General features: G+C 39.7%; 1 protein-coding gene across 1 annotated transcript in view; it reads left to right on the top strand.

The window, feature by feature from the left end:
• LOC131990075 (pyruvate carboxylase, mitochondrial-like) overlaps nt 1-27,765 on the top strand; it is a 314,152-nt gene that overhangs the window by 53,145 nt on the left and 233,242 nt on the right. Inside the window, exon 10 of the mRNA XM_059355468.1 lies at nt 9,169-9,287. Within this exon, the coding sequence (XP_059211451.1) occupies nt 9,169-9,287 (119 nt within the window). The remainder of the gene's footprint in view (nt 1-9,168; nt 9,288-27,765) is intronic.

Genomic DNA, 27,765 nt, shown 5'->3' with positions numbered 1-27,765 from the left:
TGAATTTAGGCTACACAACCACTGACCTAGGTTTAGGCGTTATAAAACTTAAATAAATGTATGTGACAGCTGGAAGTGAAGTAGATACAAGGGTTGCGTGACTACCAAAAGTTAAGTAAAACATGATGCACAAAATGTGAAACATGGCACTTCAGTGATGTTTGAATCACATTGTTTACTTTTTCTTCAACAAAGGACACCAACCTTGTTCTCCTGGGTGAAAGTCCGACATTTGTTCGACCCATCCACCTCCAGTCCCGCCCGCTGGAGCACGAATTTCACCATTTAAAATTGGCATTGCCGCCATTTATTAGTATAACAACCGCTAGAGGGCGGGCGGAGGACAGTCTAAAATGTAAACATTGGTCATATGGGTCATGCCTGTACAAATGACAAATGGGGTCGTTTTTGAGGGGAAACCAGTCTCTCCCACACATTTTAAAACCAGTGTGTCAATCAGAGTTCACAACAGCTACACCTTTGATTTCGTGTTAACAATCAAGCTAAGAATCATTTAAACCCCCTGAATGTCACTCTGCACTAAACTGACAAGCCAAACTGCACTACACACACACACACACACACACACACACACACACACACACTAATGTGACCAGACATAGCCATTTAACAGGTCAGTACCATTGATTATACGATTGATTTGTTTTGTTCCCTCTGCTGCCTGATGCACAACACACACAAAGCTTGGGAGCATGTAACACATTACGCTGACTGCCCCTGGACATTTCATGACCCAGCATGCACTGCTTTCTGGCTGGTGGATGTGGGGCATTGAGGGAGATGGCAAGGGACTTGACTAATCAGAAGGCTTTATGTGTGCTGTGCAGTGAATCATCAATATTGTTTTCCCTCTCAGGATTTGCATGTAGTGACAGCAATCTGGCAGCACCAACCTTGAGAGGAAATCATTTTTTCCTGTTTCGACAGCAAGTGTAGTGCGAGTGCCGACCTGATGACCACAGAGACTATTTGTGTGTCTGTGTGTGTGTCTGTGTGGTATTTGGGTAGAATTTGACTATTTTCCAAGCAGTGTTGAGTTGAATAGAAAACCTCTGAAAGAAAATCTTGAAAGTTACCCCCCATGACTAATCAAAGCCAGTTTTATATGTAGGTAATGGTTCCTGCACTGTGAGTTCAAAGACAAAAATGATTGTTATGCTTAGCACCAAGCCTCAGCCGCTCGGATTCTTTGTGTGTCCTTGCAGAGATGAAACTGTAGATAAGCCCTCAAATAAAGATGAAGCTCGACACATAATAAAAACATTTTGGGAGTCGTAGACGAGTGCAAACCTAATCAATGACCCAATGTTCTGCTGGCAAGAACAAAAACCTGTCGAACAATTAGCAGTATCCTGTGTAGTACATCTTTGCACACCTTGGCGCTACAAACTACACTTCTCGGGGAATAAAGGGCTTCTGTGCCTAACAGGAGTATTTTATGATGCATAAATGGAAAAAACAACATTGCATATTGTGAAATATAAAATAAGTGGGGTGGAACGGAGTGTCATCTGCGGCATGCTTTTACCTGCTGTGTTTATTCTGCGCCATCGCCACAGCATTGGACCTACTCAGTCAAGACACATCAAGGCTAATTACAAGTTGCTGATTTGAGAATGCCGTGCCTCCAGTAGCCAAAGGGGATCCCACTGGTAATGCTGCTACACACTCTTTTACAAGAGTCAGTGCAACTTAAATCCCAAACATCATCTGCTCAGGCAGAGAAGATAAAGATTAGACAATGTGCAGTGCCAGCATGAAACAAGACTACACACATACACACAAGAAACTCACGCAAACCAAAGCACTTCTTAAGACTGCCATTTTAAGTCTTTTCAGGGTTACAGAAGACAATTGTAAAGTAGCCCTCAGCAATGAACTTACTGCACGAACACTTGAAAACTCGAATACACTCTGTCTTGAGAAAGGAGCATCGTAGTATTTAGTGGCATCTTGTTATTCGGTTGTAGATTGCGACCAGCTGAATACCACTCCCTTTCCATGTATGTTGTAAAACCAAAAGGGACAGTAAGGTAATGTAAAAACACAAACGGCCCCCTCTAGAGACAGCATCTGATGGCGGTGCAAAATGGCGGGCTTGGACTATGTGGATATAAAGGGCTCATTCTAAAATAATAAAAATACAGCAATACTTATGTCCAGGTGATTATACAAAAAAGGAAACCGTTATGACTACAACCCTGATTCCATAAAAGGTGTGACTATATAAAATGTAAATAAAACAAGAATTAAGTAATTTACTAATCCTTTTTGACATGCGTTGAAAACCGTACAAAGACAGTCTCCTTATCGACCTCATAGATTAAGTAAATTTCAAGGGTAAAGTGGTTACTTGGTAACAGTATTAACAGGCTCAGTTGCTCACAAGCAAGGATGGTGTGAGGTTCACCACAACACTGTGTGGGCAAATAACGTTTTTTAGTGTACAATTGCAAATAAAATCTCTTTGAACATTAAATATATCATCATTGTGCAGTTTTCAATTAAATATACAGTAATATGCAAAAGGCAGGTGTGGAAAAAATACTGTAAAATGAGAATGCTTTCAAAGATAGAAATAATAGTTTATTTTTTATCAATTAACAAAATGCAAAGTGATGAACAGGAGAATAATCTAAATCAAAATAATATTTGTTGTGACCACCTTTACCAGCATCAGTTCTTCTAGGCATTCTTTTTCACCCCTGCCTAGCACTTTTGCACAGTACTGTACTGCACTTATTTTTACTTGCGTTGAAGACAGCATCCCAACTTTTATGGGATAGGGGTTGTATTTAATTTCTTACATCAGACATCAGAATGACTAAAATTCATGACATGTATACGTGTATAGTCACAACATAAAAAATAAATAAATGTAAGATTCAACTAAAATAAATGAATACAGTACATATTAACCCATTGAGGCCTAAAACGCCTGTAAAACCTCTGGGCGATTTTCAAATAAGCCCCTAAAACCTGAAGTTTTTCTGGAAATTCAACAGAAGTGTCAACGCTTCTACTAAATAAAAGATTTTTCAGCCTCTGTAGCAGATAGAAATGAAATTCAAAAAGTATTTGAGAGCTTATACAAATACTACAAAACGACGTATTCGCTTTCCAGGAAAAAGAAGATATCCTGTCTCCAGAGGTGCAGAGAGGGTACAAGGACATGCCATACTGACACGCACCAACAGTTATAGCTACTGTAAGACAACATCATGTTTTGGTGTCATAAAAGCTGGAATTCCTTCGCTGCTGGAAGGTTTCCGCTGCAGTTTCTTTTTGACTGAATGTCATCAGTGTTTGCATTGAAATAAGGCCACAAACATCCATTGAACCACCTCTCAGGGACACTGCTGTTCAGTCTGTGTGGGCCGCTGGGATAAACTAAAGCTACTGAGTCATCTTGAGACCATGCTTTGCCCTGTAACAGTTATCCTCCTGGAAATAATTATTCGACAAGTATGTGGTCGTGAAGCATGTAATGTAATATAAATATATATATATATATATATATATATATATATATATATATATATATATATATATATATATATATATATTTATATATTTTCCAGGACAGCCCTCCTCCACGTCATCTCACTGCCCTTACCTCCCTGTTTTGAAGGGCTGCCATGATTATGATAAACCCGAAAATTTAAAGTTTGCCAAGTTCTGACCTTGCCATCAGCAACAACAGAGACAACAATTGTGAGAGAATTTTGTAAGATCAAGCAGAATTCTTATTTTTTCTTTCATTGTGATTCTGCCGCAGCCTCACCTTGTACAGACCAGAGACAGACGAGTGAAATGTGTTGTGGTATTGTGTGCAGTCAAGTTGTTTTTTTATGCATTATGTGAACCACTGCTGTGCTGACCTGTTTGCTCCACACCTTTTAACTTTGACGTCAACAATGTGTTGTAGCCTCGAGTCTTGTAGGCAGCTTGGTGATGCACACCGCTCTTTGCAATTTGGGTCGGTCTCTCCTTCACTCCATCTTGTTGATAGATGATTTTTCTACTATTGTGAACTCTTTCAGTAATGTCCTGGCACAGTGAGGCGCTGTGGAGCAAAGGGGAAAAAACAGCCAAGAGTCCTCATTGAATTTGAATTTTGACATCCTGAAACAACGTCACACGCAAATGATTTCATGCTGAAGTGAAAGAGAAACCAGGGAGAGTGACAGTCCCTCCATCACTGAAGCTCTCTGCTATTCTTCCCCTCCCTGATTTACTCCATCTAATCCTCTCTTTCACTCGGTACGTCTCTTTGTCCTTTCTCTACACCCCCACCAAACACTGTGATTCCTTGTGTCCTCATTTGATCCATCCATCAATCTTTCTTTAACTCCCCCCCTCTATCCATCCATCTGTACACACCCATTTTTCTCCCACCACTCCTGAACTGTTCTTAATGCACTTTGTTTCACTCTCTTGCTCTCTCCGTGCCGTACAGTACCAGCTATCTGTCTTTGTCACTTCCTATTCAAAGCCATACACCAGTGTACATTCATCAGTGCTGGGATCGTTTAAGCACAGTCACACACACACCGTGGTCAGCAGCATGGAGCTAAACGTGTGAATATATATTAAATACTGTACTATGGTAGGATGTGTGTATGCGACACCATGGTGACCTCTCCTTGTGCTAATACAGCCCATTGACTTGTCTGTCAGACCTAATAAAACAGTGACCACTCAATCTGTTACACTGGCTGCTACCCCACTCACTGACTCAGTGTGTGTGAGCAAGAGACAGTGAGAGCAATATGGAGTGACACATATTGGTGTGTAAATTTGTCTACGTACATTTGTGTGTGTGTGTGTGTGTGTGTGTGTGTGTGTGTGTGTGTGTGTGTGTGTGTGTACGTGCGCGCACAGAGATTGGAGTCGTTTCTTTTACTGTAGTGCTGTCTTTCACTGTCATTATCTGTGAGGCCTTGAGTACTAGCTGCATGCATTTGTCATCAAAGGCTGTACAGAAAATACACACACACACACACACACACACACACACACACAATGAAGAATTTGGCTGCACACAGACAAGGTTAAGAGAAAGGCGAGTCTGGCTGAAAATTAGCATTTTGTGTGAAGTGGGTGTGTGTGGACAGGGAAGAGTAGCCTTGCTGGAAGTTCTAAAGGCAGGCACACACACACACACACACACACACACACACACACACACACACTCACACACAGACACACTGGTATTTATTTGTTTCTGCCAGGCTTTATTTCATGGAAGCTGAGCATGTAGGTGTTTTTTTTGCAACCCAGTCATGTAAATGTTGGTATTTCATGTCAAATCACTGCTATTAGACTGGACTACATGAACTAAAGAAACAACTTAACGCAGTTCCGTATGTTACATAGAGCGTGATGTTAGAATGTTACGTATTTATGTACTAAAGTTAATTTACAGGTCTTAAACCTAAGTAATGTACGTGAACTGAAAGCCCAGTGTAGATTTCACCCTGATGTCGTCCCTCCTAGGGTTGTCACGATACTAAAATTTTCAACTCGATACCGATACTCAGAAAAATATTCGATACTCGATACCATTTTTGATACCCCAAAATTTGACAGAAATATCTTTATTAACAAGATAAATGCAACATGTAAAAATTAACAGAACCACAGGTTAAATATTTATAATAAAAAACAGTTGTGCAAAAAGAAACAAGCGTCAGTTCTGAGGTAGTGCAAAAAATAAATAAATACAATAAACAATAACAATTAGAACAATATTTTGAGGTTGTATGCTGTGCACAATATTAGGCAAGCTTGATTAAAAAACAAAACAAACAAACAATAACTTAACTTAAGTGTTCATTCCTTGGCTAGGTATCGATACTTTTAAAAATGAGTATTGTATCCGGATACAACGTTTTAGTATCAATACTTTTTTGAGTATCGATACTTTTGACAACCCTAGTCCCTCCACAGACTGTTGTTGTTCTATGTCACCAGCCTGCGGCTAAAGCTAAAAGATGCTAACAATGTGTCATATTAACGTATCTGTGGTTTGCAGGAACCTACAATGCCAACATTTTTTGGGGCTGGTTTTGTGTTTTATGTACATATATTCATTTTCAATATGCATGTTTTTGTGTATGTGTTTGGGCTGATATGGTTTAGTTCATTAGTTCAGTTTGCATGTGTGTTAGATTGTGTTACTGTGTGTGTGATCCTTCTAATGAATCTCTCTGGTAAAACCTGTGGGGAGCTACAGATGCCATAAATGGGACTAATCTCTCTCTGCAGAGAAAACTCTGCTGACTGAGTGTCTGTGAATATTTTCACACAGATGATGTTTTTACAAGGTTACACCAAATATTAATACATGTTGGATGTGGGTGTGTATGTACTTTGCTCCTGAACTGTGTCTAATTTCCTCCTGAGATCACTTTTCTTCACAACAAACTTAATTATACTAGTTATGGGCTTAATACGAAGCTGACAAGCTCTGAGCAGGTGTTGTTTTACGCCGGTGAAACATTTGCTTACATACCTGTGTGTTATGCATAATGGATTCTTCATTGCAACTGCATCTCCTAACATTTTTGAGCTTTTTTTTTTTAGGTTGTCTTGTGTTTGTTTAGTTGCCAAATTCTAATTGCTGCAGTTTTAGCTTAGGGCCATGTTTGTCTCTGCAATCCATCCCTCTCTTTTCCTCTGCCCATTTGATTGTCTTGACATTTATGCTCGCCAAATGTTGTAAATTAAAGCGATCCTGAAGGCATGAGGCTGGTTTAACAATTAAAGACTAAACATGCATTTTTCTGTTTGAAGACTGGGGTAAAGGAATTAGTTTAGATAATTCACTTCCCCCTGGTTTGTTCACACATTTCCACAAAATGCTCAACACATAACTGTCTGTCCATCACTTTTGGATGGATATTTTCAGATGTAGGTGGTGCTGTTGCCTTTTCTTGGACTGTTCACATCTGTGCTTTCTGGGACAATTAGATTTTCTCTTTTGCAGCTTGTGTTTTGGATATTTGATTACTCGCAGCCCTCTAATTTCATTCTGATGTTTGGATGTTGCTTTCTTCCAATATTTCCTTCACTGTTGTACATTTCATATTATTGCAAGGCTTTGATTATAGGAATAATCAGTGATAAGGCTACATCTGATCGGAGTTGCTTCAATTGGTTAAATTGGTGAAAATGGTCTGTACACCAATCAGATTGCTTCGCTCAAATCATCTGTGTAATTTGCATAAACCCGCCAAGTCTCAAAATTATAATGATAATAATACATTTTATTTATATAGCATTTATATGGCAATTACACTCTGCTTGCAGCTCCCACTGGGCAAAATTAAACCGTAGCTGAGACGATCCAAAGTGGAGTTTTGACGGATGAGTATGTAAAGTGCTGGTGTTGGTCTCCTAACATGCTAATTTCCCTCACAATTATCATGTTTTACTCTGAATGGCATGTTACATTTCTGACAGAAAAACACAAACCAGACAGTTTAGAGAGATCCAGTCTTAGCAAAGCAAAGTAATTATACAGGATGATTATATATTGAGCTATCTTTAAATTACTCTTCGCAAATGACTGTTATAGACAGCTGCTGCATCAGATTTGACATGAAGTCAAATTCCACCCAAATAACAGCTCTATGTGGGGGAAAATATTTCAAAGTGAAGAAAAAGCTTCACCTTTCAAAAGCCATAATCAAAAGTTTTGTTCAGACAGAAATGTCCAGTCATCGGAACATGATGAACATGTAAAACAGAAAGTAACATGCTACTTTTTATTATTTTAATATGTACTCCAGCTAATGAAGTATTTACTGTTGCATGCAGTACTACTTCATCATAACATGGAGCCTTGAACTTCAACACACTGGCTCATATGTAGGCTGTGCAGAGGATTGTGTGTAAGAAAAGCCAGAAAAGAATGGTGGCCTGCATACTGCGAACTGTGGCTGGATGTAGTAAGACATCCTGGTGCTTGGATATTGGCATTTCACAGACTATGTTTTGGATCATACTAAATCTTTTTCTGGTGTACTAAATGGTGAAATGCACAGCATGTCTGAATAGATTGGAATATACTTTATTTTCTGCTAAATTAAGAAACAATAATTCATCCAGCCATTAAATGTTTTAAAAGATATAAAGATAAGTGCATTAGTTTCTAGATGGTGCATTTGCACACCACATTGCTGATGAAAATGAGAACATTTCTATTTCTGAGGAGAAAAACACAATTTGGCAGACTAAATAGAAGCCCTACATCAGTGATGTGACTTCTTTTTAACCTTTTTTGTGTTGTTTCAGACTGAAAACAATAACGCATTCACTATGAATGTTTGGGTTGGTACTGAAGAGTTTGCAGGTATGAACAAAAGAGTTCACGTTGGGGTGCTCTGATTCATATTTTTTATGTCACCATATTGTTTCTGCAAACTGTCATTCAATTCTTTTTTTATGTAATTTCACCATCTCTCTTTCTGAACATGCTATGAGATACAGTTATTGTATATCTGTTGTGGGTACAGACTCTTGGATGTGATTTTGAGCTAAGGTGGACCTTTTCAGTTGAGTTTTTCTCCAAGAACTCCCTACAAATCAAATTCTTAAACAGATTAGTTGTGTATCAATCCATCTTTCAGGCGAAAGGGTTGAATATAATGAATGCAGTATAGTCCTTTCTGTTATTGTTACCTATGTAAATATAAGGCCCAGTCTTCTCTGTACCATGTTTACACTGTGTGACGTACTTTAGAGGACATATTATCTTCCCTGCGCCAATAAGACTGAGATAGATTCCTGTATATTTATTGTACCTGACACTGATTGTGATTCTGATTGCAGTGTAAAAATGGGCCTTTATGATGATGAGCTTTCAACAAATCCCCCTTGATTAATGATCTCATTATTGCAATGCAGGAAAATGATGAAAAAATGCCCTCCTCCCTCTATACAAATAAAACATGGAGCTTGTTTTTCCCTCATTTTATGTAGTCATATTTGCATGGAGAGAGGGCAGTTTTTTTTGTTCTCGTGGTTTCATGGCTCATTAAGATGAGTGAGAGCTCCTTCTTGAGTGTTTACACAACTAACATTATTACTTAGATAACTCAGAGCTGTAAAACTGCTTTCTTGTGTGTTTTTTTGCTGTAGGTGGGCTACGAGAACGCAGGGACTGTGGAGTTCCTAGTGGACAAACATGGCAGACACTACTTCATCGAGGTCAACTCGCGACTCCAAGTTGAACACACGGTCACTGAAGAAATCACTGAGTAAGTAGCAGATGTTTACATGTGCGTATGGGTTTGGGCAGGTGGGCAGCTGCATGGTCGGGGCGGTTGTCATTTTGTGTGTGTGTTTGTTCGGTATCATCTGTCCATAGACAGGTGCGCAGCTTCAAGGTTAGGTGGTTCCCACTCTGAGAAGTTGCTGAAGTAGAGAGATGAAGGTTGGAGGTGTTGGCAGAGTCGAGAAGAGTAGAGGCGATTTATAAAATGTGAGAAGAAAACAAAAACTGTCAAAAAAGAAAAATCTGTTGAAATGGACAGTGTGAGGAAGGAGAGAAGAGAAGTGATTGCTAGAAAGCTGACAAGTCCAAAGGGACGGTTGTAGGAAGGGGATGTTGGGGAAAGAGAAGAGAGCCAGAACAGGTGGGATCAGTGAAGAGAAAAGCTAAAAGATGAGGTCAGAGAGAGGGCGAGAGACAATGGGAATGAAGGAGAGAGATGAGAAAGAGAGAGAGGATAATGAAAGATATAAATAGCATTCCGCTTCACTGATGACCTGTGAGATTTGCTTGGCTGAAACAACACAGATGGGTCTCAAAGCGACACACACACACACGATAAAAACACAAAGAACACACTGTTACAGGTATATCAGTCTTCACTCACACCAACACCCATAAATCTTTGCTCTGCGCTGATGTGTGCACACACAGAAAGCTACAATTAGGATAATTCATATTGGATTTCCTGCATAATTAGCTCAATTAATGAATTAAACTGACACACTAACAAATCAGTGCAACTATTATAGGAAGTTCTGGGCAGGGGGGGAGATTTGCATGGAAACAAAATGATTTCACCTGTTCCTAAGGCAACCAAACATGACTGACAGCTTTGTTAGCTGTAGTCGCTCGCTGTCTTGATCATTCCCTGCACTCTTGTTTGGCTTCTTTGATCTTGTCTGTCTTTCAGGCTCAGTTTTTTTTTTTTCTTTAAACAAAGAAGCTCTTTTATTCAACTTGCTATATTTGCATTACACCACGGTGAACTAAATCAGCTCAGGATTTGTGGACAAACTCATCAGTAAACATTGAAGTCCTGAAGATCATTAAGTCAAACAACCACCACTTTCAACAACAGGCCTATTTTGTCTCCCCAAACCATTAATTTGTTATTTTGAGTAAAACTGTGTCTACTTTTAAGTATATCCTGTCAGTGAAGGTTGTAAATATTTATGCCTGCCCTAAAGCGTGGGCAATGTGATCTGTAAAGAAAAGCAATGATATTTTTCCTCAATCTGGTCTTTTATTTACTTATCAGGGCTGTAGTTTTCCATTTTTTTTTTTTCAGATTTTCGTTTAAAAAGTTGCGTGTTCTCCTACTTGAACTCAGACCTGGCTGTGGTAAATCAGTGTGTCCAGAGTTGAGCTCAGTTAAGGAAACATGTTATTAAGTAATTTGTTGGTGGATTACAGGCCCTTGATGCTCTTAGTGCACCCACACAGGTGACTTACTTTGGCTGATTAGACATCTTCCAAGGACTGTGTGGGCATGTGTAGACCCTCTCTGACTCTCCTGGTAGCTTTGTTTCTCCTCTTATGTTCCGCCGTATTTCACCTTTATGATTTCATAAAGAGTCTATGAAATACCTCGGCGAATTCCCAGCATAGCTCCACCCAACTTTTAAGCAACCTCAATAACTAAAAACACCTGTGTGTGGGTGTGCAGTGAGTTTAGGTTGTGTGGAGTTAACTTTGAAACAAAATGTTCATGTACATTCAAACGCAATGTGTCAAATTGAGGCCTTATTAATATTCCATTTTCTTCCTCATAACAAGTATGTTTTTTTTTAATGTGTTTATTTTTTATATATTTTCCAATCTTTTCACACCAGCTAGCTAGTTTCCCCAAGAGGATTTCCAACCTAAAAGACAGAAGAGACCTTTTTTGTCAATACCACCAGTGACGACACATGATCGTTTTGCGGCTCTAAAAATAATACACATCATTTTACAAGGCTGCAGTTTCTGTGAATAGGTTTAGGGCAAAAAAACTTCCTGGTAAGGCGTTATAAATGATGTAGTAGTGAAGTAATGAAGTAAATAAATGTAGATAAATGTATTGCTTATATTAAAGTTTTTGAGGGGATAACAGTCAGAGTTTTCCTTTAGCATGTAATATAGTTGAGTTTTTCTTGGAAAATAGTGAACGTGATGAATGACAAACCAAAACTACAGCCTGATGGATGCTTTGACTGCAAGATATCAACATCTAATTGTTTTAAATCATTGACTGTAGAGCTTTAATTCCCATCACATTATGTAACCTCTTCTATTTTTTCATCAGTATCTTTTTATTCTTCTTTTCAGCATAATTCTTGTGTGTCTATAACTCCCAGTTTCTTTACATTTATCTTGCTGTATGAAAAATTTAAATGTGCATAACTCTGTTTTTTTCCTTTTATTTTTTAGAAAGTAATAATGTAGGAGAAAAATGGGATGTTTAACTATCATAAATCATGCATTTCGTGTCCTCAGAGCAGATATATCTACAATGTAAACTTTCCAGAATTGCCTTTCTTTTCTATTACTGCTATCGAATGCAGTGTCATATTTAATACATTTAAAAGGGCTAAAATGGAGCATAATGGACACTGAAGAACTCGGGCTATTTCTTTCTAATATTTTCATCTAGTTGCAACTCACCGAGGGTGTCATGCTTGATTATTTTTGAGGAGAAAATGAGATGGAAAAGATCTTGACATCACATCGCGCATCAATAGATGTTTCTTTACTCTGCCTTTGTACCAGAAGTGCCCCCCGCCTGCCTTCCTTTTGTTCTTTCATACCTCTCCTCCTCCTCTTTAGGCGCCTTTCTTTCATAGTGAAAGCTTTTCTACCTGCTTGCACACACGCATGGACACACACGCAGGTACACGTTACCCTGCCGTGCTGTACTCCAGTCAGCGAGACTATAAGTTGATAGAAAGTCATTATTACAGATCCCCTCCACTTCAGTCCTGCACCAGTTTGTCAAATCCTCTTTGTTCTGCAGAGGAAGCCTTAAATTACCATGGAAATTTGACGTTTTGGGGAATTGGGGTCATTTAAATCGGCAGGAGTGCAGTAATTACTTAAATCTGGGCAGCGTCCTGCGTGAAACGGCACATGTTGAAAGTTTCTGCTGTCACAAGCAACACTTTTAATTTGCACAGCTCTCATTTCAGGCTGAGGTTTAGCTCTAAGCAGCCATAGCTGAAGAACATGATGGCTGGAAAGAGAACAAGTCTTTCCAACTCGGTGTACATCCATCTAAATTGTAAGGGACATGTACCCTTTACAAGGGGACAAGTATTACATTTTAGAGCAAATGACTGTATTGTGTTTTTATTTGAACATTATACCCATTAGTCTTTCAGCATTTCCGTTTCACTCGGGTGCACTCCCAATTTCTGAGGTGTATGAGCACACTTATTCTTGTTTTTTGTGTGTGTTTGAAACTGACTGTTACTAATAGACTTGTCACTGAGCTATTTTTCATACAGAGTTGTAAAACTCCCCTTTTAAACTTGCCGTTCATTCTCTAACTCTCCTCCCCGCCCTGTCTTTCATCACTCTCATCTCTCCAGCCTAATTCCTTTTTCATCATTCATTCCCTGTTCCATTTGCTGCCTTTCTCCAACCTGGCTACAGTTGAGCCCGGGCTTCTTTGTCTTTCATCTTCATTACGTCTCTGCCTTTGTCGTTCTCTTTTTCTCCTGCTTCCTGTGAGTCACATACACCCACAATTTGAAAAATGTTTTTTATGCATCTCAACTGGTCACTATGGCAGGAAGCCCACCATTTGAGTTACTTTATTCGAAATACTAGATGAGTCACTTATTCTCTGGTTGTCACTCTCATCACCTTAACCCATTGAAGCCTGGAAAGCGGATATGTCGTTTTGTAGTATTTGTATAAGCTCTCAAATACTTTTTGAATTTCATTTCTATCTGCTACAGAGGCTGAAAAATCTATTATTTAGTCGAAGCGTTGACACTTCTGTTGAATTTCCAGAAAAACTTCAGGTTTTAGGGGCTTATTTTAAAATCGCCCAGAGGTTTTAAAGGCGTTTCAGGCGTCAATGGGTTAATATATCGGTTTGACATCTGTCATTGGTGTTTGTGTTTGATTTTCCCTCTGTATATTGAAATCTTTGCAGGGCTCAACCAGGAGCACTGGTTCCTTGCTAGACATTTTAGGAGCATCACCACAACTTAATTAGTATTGGTAGACATTCTGCTTCCTAAGATTTAAATCCTAATGACTTTGCTAATTCCCTGACTTTTCCTTTACCACTGCCAGCAGGTTGACATATTATGTGAAAAACTAGAAACAAAATAAAAGTTGACAAAATGGATCCACTAGCTGTGTTTCCACCAACGAATTTCAATGTGCATTAAGCAACCTCTTTGTTGTTTTTTTCACTCTTACTCAATCTCTTCATCTTCTACTGTTTACTGACAGATTTACACTGCTATTTTCTGATGGAGGAACGATTATGTAGCTTTGTTTATTTGCTCTAAACCGGTTGATGGAACTGCTCTAATTCACATTTTCTATACTGCAACATTTCAAAATAACACTTAAAAAATTTGCTTCAACTTTAATGGAAACATGGCTAATAATGACCTACTCAACTTGACTCTTGTGGCTTGCAAAACAATGACTTTGCTTCGTTTCCGTGAGTTCACAGTGCAGCTATTGAACTGAGATAACTATTATGCTTGATAGCAGGTGTTATTGCAAAGCGCTGTGATCAGATGTAATCATCCAGATGAGATCTCCAGATCCAGATCACATGTAAGCGCCACCTGTAAAAGGGCTCTTAGCTTTGCTTTTCCCCTCAATTAGATGCTGTCTGGAGCAGATTCCTTCACTTTGATGTTGGGCTGTGTGTGTCTGCTTGGTATGCAGTTTGAACTTACCGTTACTAATAGGATGCTTTTGGTAGTGAGGGTCAATGTAACACTCTCAGGTATCAAAGTCCCCTCTCTCTTTCTCTCCCCTGCTCTTTAATCCATCTCCTCCACCCATCTATCTCATGCTCCATTCCTCCCTCAGGTTCTCCCCTTCATCTGTCTGTCCTCAGCTGACTCGCTGTATCCGTCTCTCAACCTCTGACCGTTTCTCCCACCCCCACCCTTCTCTCTCTTCCTCGCGCCATTGCCTCCTGTTCTGTCTCGCTCTTTCCCTCCGTCGTCCTTTCAGCCCTGTCAGTTTCTCCCTCCGTGTGTCTACCTCTCACTCTGTCACTCCCATCACTCCTTCTCTTGCAGTCTCATCCCTCTCTCCTCCTTCTCATCCATCTCATCTTTGTCATTCTCTCCTCTCATTCACATTCATCCTCTTCTCTCCTTCCCCCCCTCTTTGACATCTGTCTATTCATTCATCTCCCCCTCTCTCTGTCCTTTACCTCACCTTTGCCTCTACCATTCTGTCTCCCGCTTCATCCTGACTTTGTCCCTTTATGAACTTGCCCTTCTCTGTACCCGCTCCCACCATCTGCCCTCTCTTATCTGGCTGTCTTGTCACTCTCTACCTCCGTCTGTCCCTCTTGCTCCATCCTTTCATGTATTTGTACAGGTGGGAGACAAAATTTAAAAAAACTTCAAGACTTTGAGGTAATTAAATTAAATTTGCAAAGGCAGCTACATAGAGGCCATTAAGTTAAACCCTTGATCTTTTTTTTGCCTTGATGAGCTGCTGTGTCAAGAACAAGGGGAGCATTTTCCATTATGATAACACCCAATATGAAACCAAGGTCGACCTAAGCTTGATGTAAGAAGCCATTAGCATGATGGTATATGACAAAAAAATTGATAATGGTATCTTGACAGTGACACAAATTTTAACTAACTAACTTTTATGTGACATAAAAAGTTTTAATTTGAGTTATTCTAAGCAGGCTTTATGTGTGTAGTGTGGTTACACTGAATTAATATAAAGGCAGTATAGTAAGCATACTAAAGAACCCTTTTCCAGTGTATTTTAACTACTAAAAACTAAAACACACTTTAGTTTTTAAACTGAAATAAAAACACACATAATACTACAATGAACAATGCAGCCTCAAACAACTTGTACCACTTTGTCCTGTTATGTAAGACTTCTTGATCCACTGCTGTAAAACCCTGTATTCACAGTTGATGCCTTTTTTCCATCCAACCTTTCAATCTACTATAAATCAAGGCTTTACACATAATACTTGAATAACAAACACTAAAACTGCATAAAAGCTAAACGAAAAGTAGTCGGTCATGGGTCGGTAAGGCGTATGAGAGCAGTGCAGAATGGCAGTGAGCTAAAAGGCACGGCCTGCATGTTATTGATTGTTGTCAACAAAGAACAGAGAAGCTTCTTCAGATGCTTCTCTTCATTCTCTGGTCAAGCTGGCCATTACTCCACTATATTATTACATAGTGAATACTTGTTTCCTGCTGTATTGATGTTCTGAATGCTGTGTAGCATTCAGCCCCTTTTTAAATATGATTTCTTGTATACAAAATGAGAACACTACAAAGACTAGTGTATTTTTACATACTGTATGATTTGAGCTGACAGCTAGTTTGTTCAGATCTGAAACTTGTGACAGTAGAACCAGACCCATGCACCGATACTGATGAATCTGTGATAATGCTGCAGATACTAATGTAGTCTGCCTTTATAAAGAGGAACGGCAGTTAAAATTCCAACATTACCACCTCAAAATTACACAAACCCGGCTTAACATTTATATTTTTGTCTTTTCCAAATGTCCTCCTACCAATCCTCCTCCTCCTATCCCATGCCACTGTCCCTAAACCCACGTCACTCAAACAGTTTCTTCTTCCTCTGCTGCTCTTCTCCCTCCACCTTCTCTCGATATTTCTTTGATTGCTGTGTCATGTCTCCTGCTTTTCTCCAGCGGCAGCTTGACAAGGTGGTATCTTTTTGACTGAGAAAGCATCTTCTTACTTTTCACTGCTTCCTTTGGTTCTGTCTCTATCAGTGGTGGTAATGGCTGCATATTCAAGTGGAGGCGGAATACCACGAGCTATGATCAGAATGAATGCACACACACACACACGCACACACACACACACACACACACATACACACACACACACAAACCCTTTCATTCACAGATGCATAAAATAATACAGTGTATTCAAAAATGTTTATGTCCAAAGGCATCAACAAAGACACATGCACACTTGCACAAGAAATAAAAAACAACATTGCTCAGGAACATTATTTGAATACCTATTCATCTGTCTTCCTGCCTTATGGAAATTCTACACAATAGAGGACATTCTGTCTGATGTGTCTGCTGAATGTGTATGCGACAGACACAATGTGAGATATATATCAGATCTATTTTGTCTGGGAGGCATACTGTGTGTGTGTGTGTGTATATGAGGGGGAAATGCTTGTGTATGAGACGCTTGACTGTCTGAGAGGGATAAGCATGAGTGTTTGTGTGAGACAGGCAGACCGCCTCTGCATTCAACTCCCGCTCTGCCTTTGAACTTCTCCTCTCTCAAGGTTCAATTTGTCCATAATTTAGCCGTAAACGGTCTTTCCTTTGTGCGTCTCTCAGTGGCAGCGTGCATTCAACTAGTTTGTGTGTGTGTGTGTGCGTGTAGCATCAAGGGATGCTGCACATTTTGTTAGATTGGTGGACAGGAGTCCTTTAGATCACAAAGTGATGTAATTATACCCCCAGGATTATGCCATGCTGTGTGTGTGTGTATGTGTGTGTGACTGTGTGTGAGGGATAGTGTGCTCATTTAGATGAAGCAGGAAGAGGAGAAAATGTGTGACCACCTGTGAGTGACAAATATCAGGAGGCAAAGAGTTTTAGTTGTAAAGCGTGTTCAGTCCAAACAAAATGATTTGTAAGTCTTTCCAGTTTTCTCCTCAATATTTCCTCACAAAAAATAAACGGCTGACAAACCATGTTTTTTTTCCCCCCTGAAGTGTATGAATTTGTCAGGCAGTGTATGCGTCCTGGCTGTGTATTGCCCCATCAAGCTCCATCAATTTAAATCCCATCCAACAACTTAAACTTGCACCAAACCTGAACCATGTCTAACCTTTAATACCTTACACTAACTATTTGATTTATGGGACTATTTGGGAACACAGTAAGCACTGGCTGTGTGGTTTAATGTGGACAAATAGCCCCCAAAGAACTTTCCTCTGCTTCTTGTTACTTTAGCATGTGGCTACTGACAAACACAGGAAACCTCACTAACTGCTGGCATTAATGCCCAGCTTTTTACATTATTGAACTAAGTCTGTTTAATTTCATGCTTCAGATGTCGGCATGGAATTAAACCAGACTCCATTCGAAGTCATGTTATCTGTGAATCTACAAGTTGATATTTGAGTTTCAAGGACCATTCAGTTGAAAAAAACGTTGTCCTCTCTGAGATGACCTAGAGCTAAAGTCTACAGTCGGGAGAGGTTTTCTAAAAGTTGAAAACTGAGCCAAAAGGAGGAGCTGAAGTCTTATATTCAGTCTGAGCTCGACTTCTGTGAGATGTGGGCAAACTCATCTACCACTGAAGATCATGTGAGGTTAAACTTGTTTTTGAATTTTTAGTCTTTTTATGCAAACACTTGTTTTGTGAAATAGAAAATAAGAAGACATGAGCTGAATGCACTTTTTGAAAATTTAAACTTTATTTACCCATTTTCAGAACCCTGGTTACAAATTGTGATGCTTAACAGCTTTGTCTGACGGTGACAAAGAAAACTTTTGTGAAACATGACAGAGAAACTTGTTGACCATACACTTTTAAAATGTCACGGTCTTTATAAATGAACTAAAAGGTTTTTGAAAGTGGCTGCTGCAAAGTTAGTCATTTTTGGCAACACTGCTCAACATTTCTTTTGATGTTTTTCCAGCAAACAACAAAAGAAAACACTCTTTCAGCTAACTGGCCATTCCAGTGAAATGATTTGGCTTTTATTTTTGACATCACAAGCCCTACCCTCCAGCAAGCTAAAGCAGTGTACCTTTCATACAGCACACTTAATACAGAACAGTCTAAAGGTTGTAGTTGTTGTGTGCTGATAAGGGATATCAGGCACAATGCTGATCTATTATAGGTTGTGGGGACTGGTGTGTATTGTATTTCAAATGAGAGTGACATGACATGATTCACTAAGATACCCAGTATTGGATTTCAGCAATAGTTTGACTGACAAGGATTTTTGAGGATGGATCAATTAGTTTAGGATTGGAGCCATGATATTTTTATGCAGCATCTTTATTTCAACACCAGTTAGTTTCTGTTCTTGGCAAGAACAGAAATTCATTTGAAGCAGAATTTTAGCCCACAGGAAAAGACAATAAAACCTCCACTACTGCAAGATGGCAATAAATGCCACGTTCCCATCGACAACCAGCACAGTATTGAAAACAAAACCCTCTGAGGTCATTACACACATTGCATCAAATCCATCAAAGAGACACGGGGCGACAGTGACTGACCGCTTCTCATTTTAACACTTCACTATTCAATATTGAAGCACTGACGACAGACTTAACTGGGATCTGCATTCACATCACAGCACAGTAAAACGTTCCTTCTGGAGTGCAGATCATAAAAAACCTGTTCATGCATGCCTGTATTAAATGTGATTAAATGTCACATTGGAATCATTTCAGGTAAAGGGCTTTGCAGTGACAACCAGTATTGATCAATTTAACAGTGTCATATTGATCGTCTAAATGGTAATATTAAATAAACTGCATAAAATCCATCATAGTGAAGGTTGATCACACTGAGTGCATCATGTATCCATTTTTTTTTTTACCATTAAAAGCCAATATTGGTTAGGGCTGCACTAAAACAAAACTGCAGTATATTATTGCATACTCCTTGCTGAATCCATGCATCAATAAAGATTCTACACACATACTCAATTAGATTCTGTTGAGGACATGGTGATTGTTCTGAATCAGTATTACAATATGTATCATATTGTGGCCTGGGTATCATGATTAGTGTTATAATTTCCGCTAAATTTCCAGAAACTTCCATGGGAAGTTAAGCTGAGGAGTTTTGGAATCATTAAAAACATTTCAATAGATTTAATTGTATGTAGACCTTTATCAAGTTTTAATCGTTTTATTGAACAATCAATTCTTTCATTGAACAACAAAAACAAATGTTGAGTTACATATTACTTATCCTGGACCCCACCCATTCCAAATTTAAGTAAAAAAAAAAAAAAAAATCTACTTCAACATGTGATGGAGGAATGCACACTGCATGTAGGGGGCGTGGCCTCAGTAGCCCTGTGGTGAGCAGTGTGCTGTGTGCATGTGATTGAGGAATAGCATATATTCAACTGTAATCAATATTATGCTAAAATATAGATTTTCCACAACTATATTGATTTCCTTGTTAAGGGCTAACCTTCAATTTTGTATATTCCCAGTTAATCCCATACCATTACCATTAACCGCTTATCCGCATTCCCATAAATTCACAGGATTTTACAACCCTAATTGTGATACGTATGGTATTGTGAGGTTGTAGACAATTCTCTGCCCTAATAATAGAAAATGTCTATCTCTAATTCAGAAATTCTAGTAAAAAGTCACAACCTCAGTTTTGTTTTAGTGATGTCAAACAAATACCCCAGAGTGTTCACTGGAATACATTTTGGACTTTATGATCCTCGACTTCAGACATGTTTAATACTTTCATCATTCATTTCACGTCATTTTTGCTTGTTAAGAAAAGGAATTGCCATCATTACATGTGTGGTATGAGGCAATTGAAGAGCCTGCCATGTAAAATTGCTATTTGAAAGTGTGTGTGTGTGTAACAGTTCTTTATAGAGATGCCTTCATTGCACTTTACTGTAAATATAGCAACTGGATAAGGAGATGAAGAGGCTGCCATAAAGTATGGTGCTTTTAGAGGCGCTACAGCAAGATAGTGGGTCTTTAAAATGGAAAACAAGAGCATTCTTTTGCTTTTATTTTGACAATACTGCAGACTGTGTGTAAATACATATTTTGTGTTTGTGTCAAAGAGACTGAGTTAGCATTATTTGGGGGCTTTATTGCTTTTGGATATGTGTGCATCTAAGTGTGGAAGAGAGCGGCTGTAGTGCAACAGCCATTTTCTCGCCTTTTAAGTGTGCTGATATGTGTGCGTGCAGATGCATTAATACATCAGTGCTTGAAAGAAATCGTGTGTGCTGCACCTGGTTATTTGTCTGTTTAGGCTCGCTAATTAGTCTTAAATGACCACTCTCCATCTTCATCAGGCTGAGAAAGAGTGACAGAGAGGGAGCAGGAGTGAGAAAGACAGAAAGAAACAATGCCTCGCATTAATTGACAGAGGGTCTGACAAACGAGGGCTGGAAATGGAGAGAGGGAAGGGACATGAGGTGAATAAAAAGAAGAGTGGAGCGAACCAGAGCTGTTGTAAGAATATAGCACAACAGCCTGCTGGACCAAAGTTTGCAGCCTGCGTTGGTTAGATATGTTTGAGTCCAGAGGATTCCTGTATTAATACGTTTCACAGTGAAACCATTTGAGGTGATGCATTGTAATGCCTTTTCTCTATCCTTCAATTTGTCATGGATCCTCTTCTTTCCTTTCTGCCTGTCTTGTGATTCCTCTCTCCTTTTATTCCAACCCGTCTTTCATTCTTTCTCTCTTAATCTTTCTTCCCTTTCGCTCCCTCCTCGTTGAACGTTGGATGTAGCAGCCAGCGTTTCCAGCTCTCTGTTCTTGGCTTTGATTTCCTTTTTGAACGTGGGAGTTGGAGGAGTTGCTGCCACATCAGCAATTATTCCCCCTCTCCCTCTCCAGTTTTCCCAACCCTTGCACACTTATTCATGTTTCTTGGCACAGTAAAGCATAAAAAGATACTCAACAAAAGGTCAACTCGCTATCATTATGCACTTGTTAGCAATTAACATGCTAAAAACTGCTACATGCTACCCTCTCTCCCTCCTTTTCCTCTACTTTCTTCTTGAGGAGAAATTCTCTTCGTTCTATTGTTGGTGCACCTCTCTCTTTCATCCCCTTCTTCTTCTGCTTATCCTCCCTTAACCTCTTCTCCTGCTCTCTGCTCCTCTGGACTTTTCGCCCTTATATTTTATTTATTTATTTTGCTCATGGCTTATTGAATCTGTTATCCCACCCTACCCTCTGCCTCCTCTTCCCCCTCTCTCCCTCTCCTCCTCCTTTCCTCTGTTTTCTTCTGTCCATTTGTCTTGTTCTGCCTTCCTCAACCCCTCAACGACACACATGTACACACAATCGACACCTTCTCTCGTGTGTGTGTGTGTGTGTGTGAGTGATCACTGACAAGGAAATCCTGCTGAGCTGCGTAGACGGCATGCCTGGTCGCTTTGTAATAAGCTAGATAATTGTAAGTGCGTGTATGTGATGAGTAAATTGTGTATGAAATGGTAATTACCTGAATCAGCCTTTATATTACAGTATGCTTTGATGTTTGTGTATTAACTGTGAGGAATGCGTGTCTGGGAGCACTGCGGTATCCAACTGAATCCGGGTTGTAGCTACTTTGTGCAGTTTGTGTGTACACCCAAGCATTTGTATTATGTGTGAGCATGCACTCAGAGGAGTTTTGTTTGGTTTTGTGAGCACGTCATAAAATAATTTTAAGGTGATTATAATTGTGCAGCGAAGCGTACAGTGAGTGATTGAGAAGTAAGCAGAGGAATAACAATGAGGGATGGAACTGTGTGTGTGTGTGTCTGTCCAGACACCAGGGGAGAATCTCATTTGTGTGTGTGTGTGAGGGGGAATGAGTGTTCAGGCTATTTATGGTAATGGGAAGAATGCTTATCATGATTATAATCGCAGCCGTCATTGTTTCTACTTGTATTAAATGTTTTTATGCACATGGCCAAACTTGACTCTCTTCCTCTTATGACATTTGCTCGACTCGTACAATAAGATCCCACATAAGCAGATAAGGACAATTACTCATCATGTATGAATGGAGATAATTGTTAATGGCCATTTATAGTGACGCAAGAAAGAGATGAAGGATCCTATTAATTTGCATGTGAGTGATGTACTCGAAGAATATGTAAAAAAAAAAAAGTTTTCCACAGGTTTTAAACGCACCACAAATATGTACGAATTGATTTGAGGAGATTGTCAGTGTTCCACAGATATACAGAAGGAAACATGTTGCTGGAACATTCTCGGCCTTAATGATAAGAGCAGGGGTGTCCATTTGAGCCATGCTGCCGCGTGTTTCTGTTCCAACCAAATAGGAGCACACCTGACTCGACTTGTTCAATCATCTGAACTGCCTTCACAACAAATCACCTGAGTGAACGCAGTTCAGATGATTGCATGAGTTGAGTCAGGTGTGCTCCTGCTTGGTTGGAACAGAAACCTGCAGACACTTGGCCCTTTCATGACTCAACTGGACACCCTCGTCTTAGAGTACACAGCCATGGTACAGTAGCGGCTCTGTGAGAGTTGTATTGATACTGATTCTGTTTATTGGTCTGATTCTTCATAAATTCCCTTACTGATTCCTGATCAATTTTCTGTGTGAAAATCAACACAACTTCTGGTACAGGCCCTCGTGATATCACACTTAGACGACTGCAACTCTCTACTGGCAGGTCTCCCTGCTCCTCCAGGCCTCTGCAGATGATCCAGAACGTGGAGGTGCGTCTGGTCTTCAACCAGCACAAAAGAGCACATGTCACTCCGCTACTCATCTCTCTGCACTGGCTCCCAGTCGCAGCCCGCATCAAATTCAAAACCCTTTCTCTTGCCTACAAAACAGCAACTGGCACAGCTCCTGCCTACCTGAGCTCCTTTATCCAGGTTCACAAACCCTCCAGCTCACTACGCTCTTCAAGAGAAAGGCGTCTGGCTCCTCTTGCGCTGCAGGGCCCTACGTCTCAAATCAGACTCTTCTCTGTAGTTCCAAACTCCATCCGATCTGCTGAGTCCCTCTCAATCTTTAAGGAGAGACTAAAGACCCAGCTCTTTACTGTACAACTTCACCTTATCTACACATATAATTTAAAAAAAGCAAAAAAAAAGCAGTGTTTGCACTGTTCGTATGCACTACCTCAAAGCACTTCCGACTCTAACTCAACCCATGGCACTTACTCATGTGTTGTTTTTTGACTTCATCCTTGCTTGTGTTGTAAGAACTCTCAAATGAATGTTGCTTTAGATAAAAGCGTCTGCTAAATGACATTGTAGAATTGTTAAAAACAAGTAGGCCTATGCAGGTTGTCAGCATCAACAGTTTTATTATCTCCTAGGTCTTAACACATTGTGTGCAGCAACAATTTTCATTTTGGTTTTCTCAGTTAGTCCAGAAAACCTTGGAACCGAACCAAGGAGGCAATGGCACGTGCTTCGAGTTTCAAATACACAGCACTCCCATGCATGGACTTTATCCCATGTTGTGCAGAAAGATGTTTCAACATATTGCATTTCCACCCTTACATGAATGATCATTTTACAGTCATAAGCTGCAGCACTGTTATCTTTTTTTTGTAAAATGAAGCCAGACTTTGGACTGCTTCTTCCTCTCCACCACGACTGTCTTTTTGTACGTTTTCAACAGCGTTTGATGATTTTTTAATTTTTTCTGCAATGTGCAAGTGTCAGAAAACCATTCTGGCATCAATGAAAGGAAGTGATAAGCTGGGAGGCACACAGTGCTGATGGAGTGGACAATTAGTACCCGGTTTTCATTCCCATCCATACACAGCGTTGCTTTGAGCTGAATTTTCAGCATGCTAACAGGCTCACAATGACAATGCCAACATGCTGATGCTAAAGGACTTTTTTTTTCTTCTTGTGAGAGAAATCAGATAAACTGGTTTTCCTTTTTGTCACAAGTTCTGCTAATATGCTCTTGAACAATGCAAACCCTAAAAGCTTCAAACTGCTTCCTGATGTGGTTTTCTCCCCATGTTCTCCTCCTCCTGTGTTGATAGTTGTAATAGTCTGAGTAATAATAGGTGTTTCTATTGTGATGACCTTTTTTGTTGAGGTTTTATATGAATTATTATCCGTTTCCTGTGCCACTGCACTGTCCCCTTCATGTGATCCTGATAGGACTGCACACCGCTACAAGAGCAACACATTTAAACCCAAGGCCGGAATTAATGAAATCCTAATTTGCATGAATTACCATGACCTAAATGATAAATTAAAGTGTAATTTCCATACATTCCGTCCAGTAATCCCCTTTGGATTCCTCCTAAGCCTTTTCTGCTGGCTTGGGGCTTCCGAGTATCAAAGACTTGACGAAAACCAGAGGATTCAGCATCAAAAGGTGGTGGATCATGGGTAAGGCCCTGGGACAGACATGCATTTGGGGATAGCAGCAGAGAGGGGGATACATTAGTCTTTTCCCAAGCTGAAAACAGAAGAAGCATCTCCTGCTCCCCCCCCCCTTCCTCGGCTTCAAATGTCGAGTCTCTTTCCAAAGAGGAGTAGCTAAAGCTGCTTGGATCTAACCGAAGACTAATGAAGATGTCTGTTTCATTTCTGACTTGGGTGTGCAGTCATGCACCACAGGGGATTTGTCAGGCACCAATCCATTTTGCATGACATACAGTACACATCTACTGAACCTTTGAAAAGGGTGCTGGAGCAGTGTATGTTTGAACCGACCAATCGCAGGTCATGTTTGTCAATATTGTTAGGGTGTCACTCCGCACACACCAACAAGTGAACTGGATGCCAGGCGCCACTGCATGCATTCAAATGATTCACCAGCCTCTTCGTCAGAGAGATGTGAGAGGAATATAATGGGGCGAAGTGACAGATGAAATCCCTCCCAGCTAGACGTAAAGGAAGCTTTGCCACTTTGTCTTCACGCAGCAGGCCTACCTATCAGTGCAGCACGCTGGGAACCCTGTCGAGGAGATCATTCTGTTTAAATAAGCTTGCATATAAATGATCTTGTTTCTCTATTTCTCTGCCTGTGTTGAAAGGGAATCTCACATGCTAACAAACGAACACGTACTGTATGCATTCATACATCAAAGACTCATCTGCAGTCTGCTCAGAGCATTAGGTTTAATTAGGATGATTTCCTGCTGGGTTCTGGTATATGAAGACCAAGACCCAGTCGTTCCATCCCGCTGCACACTCCAACATAGTTATGTTGCATGGTCCATTTGCCTAAAACAAAAATATTGTAAATGAATATTCCAGCAGTAGCTGCAGATTTAGACAAATGCATATACATTTATAACAGATTTAATTTACAATATAAATAATCCTTGCACAGGTCTCTGAATGCATCAGTGTGAGCAAGCATGCTTCTGTGTTTCTTTCTCTGTGAATAACTTGTGCAGAATTACAGAGAAATCTGCTTTAGGAGTGCCAATAGAACACAAGCATAAGGCTGTTGCTATAGATTTTGTGATTCATAAAGGCATACTATGCAGTCATTGTCCCTTACTGTTTGTAAACACGATTCAAACTTTGCCCCTCTTCTCTGGCTCATAAAAAGTGAAAGCAAACACATTCAAACACAACATATTCACTCTCATTTTGGAACAGGCTTTGTCCACTTGGCGTCTCATCCCACTATATTTTCATTTCTTTCTGCGCTGTGTCCACTATTTTCGTAGCTTCGGGCTGAAAGGGTGATGCTAAGAAATGTCACAGCAAAGTGAAAAGAAAGAGGAATATACAGGCAGAGGGCAGGCTCTCTGCAGATGCACACTGCCCGCACTTTTAGTGTGTCATAAGTGATGATTGAGAGGGATTACTTTTGTATAAGGCCATACATTGTTTTTTTTTAGGAAAATCCTACACAGCACAAATCCAATGAACAGACCAGGACCAACATTTAATCTGTCCTGCTAACAAGTATTGCATGTTTAAAAAAGTGTAAAAAAGAGAAGAAAAAGGATGGGTTAGGTTGAATTTCCTCATTGCGGTATTAATAAAGGATACATCTTTAATATTGATAACCTGTCAATGAGTCACACCAATACACTGATTTTCCTTCATTATCATGATTGAAACCACAGAAGTTTTTAAGTCAGTCAGACCCATATACTCTGTTCTATTGCAATACATCATCCAATATGGATTAATCTGTGGCTGAACGTAGTCCCCAGAACATGCACTATTTACTCCTGTGTGAGTAACATTTGCTAAAAACTGCAATGCCCAGCAGTTTGAGGAAAAAATAAACGTGATATATTTGTGACCTGTTTCTAAAGATATATTTGCTCAATAGGAGCAAAGTGGGCTTGGGGTTAGAGGAACAGTCAAGGTAAGAGAGAAGAAAACTTTCAGCAGCAACATTTTTGGATTCATTTAAAATAAACAAAACATACTGAATACTACCAGCTCTATCTTTTTTGCATATTTTAGATTGAACGCTTTGTATTTTGCAATTAAGAATGTAATTGTAGACTATTGTTGTGACGAAGGGCTTTACAAAGTAACTTGACTTGTATTTAATTGGTTTCCTACAGTGCATGAAAATGAGAATGCTTTATTGTTGAAAAAATGTTAGCCAAAATCTCTTTCTTACCCTCTTTTAATTTTTCTCCCCTTTCTCCTTTTTCCCCTCACTCTATCTTTCTCTTGTACTGCCCTCTGTATCTTCCTAGCTGCTCTTCTTTCTAGATAACTTGCCTTGTCTCCTCTTCTTTACTTGCTGAATCAGGTTTAATTTGTGTGAGCTGAAGCATAGTTATACAAACACTGTGCACTCATACTGAACCTAATACTCTTTGGTTATCTGCAGCAAGGCTGAATTTAGTTATCTCTGTTTGCCGTTTCTGCTTTATGTCTCTCATAGTCTTCCTCTCTTGTTAACTCCTGTACTTATGTTTCCTCCCATATTTTTTCTTTTCTTTGCACTTCACTCGTCATCCCTCTCTTTCACATTGTGTTTATTACATAGCAATTCTTTTCTCCCAGCTGTTCTCCCTCCTGATTGTTGCGTACATTTTATTCCACCTCAGCTCATATATTACACTTATCATGTTATCTGGGCCGGTCTGTGACTCACAGGCTTGTATCATTATTTGTGTCATTATCTGTGTGTGTGTTTTTTCATGGGTTATATATGTGCTGCTTGTTGGATATCTTTCTGTGGGTGTGCCAAATGTGCAGTGTGGTTGCTGATGCATTTTTAACTACATGTGTACTTATGTGTGTGGATGCACAATTCTGTGATTGTGTGTGTGTGGGCTTATTTATCTGACTTCCCCCTCTCTTTCTCTCTCTATTTCTGACTTCCACTGTGCAATTTTCCGAATGAGAGAACTTGGATTGCATTTTATCAGGCCTATATGGGCTTTTGCATTTTTTTGGTTTGTGTGTATCTGGGTGTGCATTTGCGTGTTTTAGGTTTTTGTATGTGGATCTTCTTGCAGACCTTTGCTTAACACAAATATCGTCCTTTAGATTAAAATCTTGATTTAAATGCTGTGATTCTCCAACTGAGCTGTAGTTTACCTTCAGAACACTGGCT

Source organism: Centropristis striata, chromosome 17 (assembly GCF_030273125.1).
Source record: "Centropristis striata isolate RG_2023a ecotype Rhode Island chromosome 17, C.striata_1.0, whole genome shotgun sequence".
NCBI lineage: Eukaryota > Metazoa > Chordata > Actinopteri > Perciformes > Serranidae > Centropristis > Centropristis striata.
The sequence above is the reverse complement of the archived record's forward strand: the minus strand, read 5'-3'. Positions and strand labels throughout refer to the sequence as shown.